The 2,396-nt window shown below is 38.0% G+C and overlaps 1 protein-coding gene across 1 annotated transcript; it reads left to right on the top strand.

Moving 5' to 3' along the window:
- The first annotated feature begins 369 nt into the window (after nt 1–369).
- Nucleotides 370–2,054, top strand: LOC306892595 (macrophage mannose receptor 1-like). The gene is made up of 5 exons (XM_079453744.1): nt 370–519; nt 598–957; nt 1,046–1,372; nt 1,466–1,557; nt 1,742–2,054. Exons 1-5 carry the CDS (start codon nt 447–449, stop codon nt 1,811–1,813), a joined length of 924 nt encoding a protein of 307 aa, XP_079309870.1. The 5' UTR covers nt 370–446; the 3' UTR covers nt 1,814–2,054.
- The last annotated feature ends 342 nt before the right edge of the window (nt 2,055–2,396 follow it).

Genomic DNA, 2,396 nt, shown 5'->3' on the forward strand with positions numbered 1-2,396 from the left:
TTTCCAATTGTGTTTGAATCAGTTGTTTTTGCACGGCATTGTGGGAATTTTTATGAAGAAAACATTTCAGTTCACGGAAAGGATTACACCGCTCTTAAAAGGATCAACTCCTTGATCAGATTCATTGACTATAAAACAAGGAATCCGATTAAGATGAGCCCCAAGACTGACAGCCTGAAATGATGAGGAACCTTGTTTTCGATCTTTTTCCAGTGTGTAAAAGACATTTTGAAATCAGCTTCAACTTGACCTCAACAATGGAAATTAGGTATTTGAATTTAAAATGTAAAGGTAGTGTGGATGTGTTCATGTTACATGGGCGGGGTTACATATGTGAACTAGATATAGGAAAGAAGTTCTAACACAGATGTTGCTGGAACATTACTAGTTGAACAAAGCATAAGTTAACTACTAGGGTAGAAATACTGTAACACCTCCAGTTACTGATGCTGAAACAGCATAGAGGAGCTGTGAGAGCAGTGATGGACATGAGCTTGTTTGTGCTGCTTCTGCTGTCAGGTTGGTGTCGTCCTTTAAATCTGTTTAATCACAAGTGCATGTGCAAATGCATTTATTTAAACATGTTTATTTTAACAGGGCTTCTGTGCAGTGCTTCTGCTTTTAAGCGAAAGTACTCCTACATAAATCAGACCATGACATGGGCAGCAGCTCAGAGTTACTGCAGAGAGAAATATACTGATCTGGCTACTGTAGACTCTATAGATGATGTGAACAAGATGATAAATACAGTAAATGATGGATACAGTGGATCAGTGTGGATTGGACTGAAAAGAGGGACACAGAAACGTTGGGGTTGGTCTATTGGAGATGATACTATTTCACAGTTCAGTGCTTGGGGTGTAGGGCATCCGGGTCTAGAACAATGTGGCTACTTTGCCTTTGGATATTGGTACAGTTTGGAATGTTCATCACCAATGCTATTCGCCTGCTACGATGGTAAGTCAGTTGTCATCATCTGTGCAAATCTTTTGTTTAGCTGTAAAGAAGAGCTGAAACTTGATACTTGCATTGCATATTTCAATAGAAAATGTCGGGAACATCGTGATAAAGGACTGGAGAAGCTGGAGAGATGCTCAGACTTACTGCAGACAGCATTACACTGATCTGGCCGTCATCCGCAGCCCTGAGGAGCATAAAAAGCTACATGCAATTGTTGGGGACGGGCCATGGGTCTGGATTGGTTTGTTCTCGAACCCTTGGCTCTGGTCTGATCAGTGGAGTCTCTTCTTCAGAAGCTGGGCAGACGGATATCCCATATTCAACTATGACTGTGCTGCCATGTCAACAACTGACTCAGGGAAATGGGTTCAATATACCTGTGACCAACAGAATCGTTTTATCTGTTATGAAGGTAATAAAATAAAATAATTTTTATGTGTATTCTTTATTTTGATGGTCATTTTTATATACTATTTAAAATATTTGTATATTTCTCTTGAAATAGTATACAAAAAGCAGATTATCAGACTGAACTTGTCCTGTGATGAAAACTGTGATTTGAATGATCCGTCACTACAGGCTGACATTCTGAATCAGGTTTGTCTTTGTCTTAAATGCATTTTGTTATGTACGTACTGGGCTAAAGATTTTTTGAAAAGATAACAGTCAATATGACAACGAGAACTGCAATGGTTATTTTAGTAGCTGCTAAATTGGTAACGCCACATATCAGCTGCATTGTTTGACAAGTGGTATGATGTGTATCTTGCTGGTTTTACAGATAAAGAAAAAGCTTCAGACCTTTGGACTGGGAAATTACATCACCTTAACCTGGAGAAAAGGAAGAGGTTAAGGGGCATTTCATCCTTCATATATTCAAGGGTTCCGGGATTCTATGCAGCATTTTATAAATGAGTTCCAATGTCTTGCGTACCTGCTGGCCTTTAAAATTTAAATCTTCCCTTAACCCGGCTCTATTACATTTAAATTTGTGAGAAGAGTTGTTGACAGATGTGCACTCCTGCTGTCACCTGCCTGTCACATGTTTGCATTCTTATGTTTGAAATACAAATAAATAAAAGCAATTTTAAAGTATTTTTTGTTTATTGGGTCGGCTTGTACGATTTTTATCTGAGAGGCTTTCTATTTGTTTCCGAATATGGTTGGGTATAGACAACCCAGCAATTGGGTACATTTAACCCAGCATGTGTTCTGTCTAGGATTTATAAAGCTTTGGTCAAAAACATCTTTTAGAGAGAAATAACGTCTGGTAGTAGGACGTACAACCTATGACTTCAATGAGATGCTTCTTTTGATGTCACATCCAAGATGGCTGATAGTTCTGCTTACAATGGGAATAGCTTAAAAATACCTGATGTGGAGTATTTATATTAAATGTATACAAAATTATATGTTCATTTTCTTTGTTTTATTTT

This window comes from Barbatula barbatula, assembly GCF_947034865.1.
Source record: "Barbatula barbatula genome assembly, chromosome: 3".
NCBI lineage: Eukaryota > Metazoa > Chordata > Actinopteri > Cypriniformes > Nemacheilidae > Barbatula > Barbatula barbatula.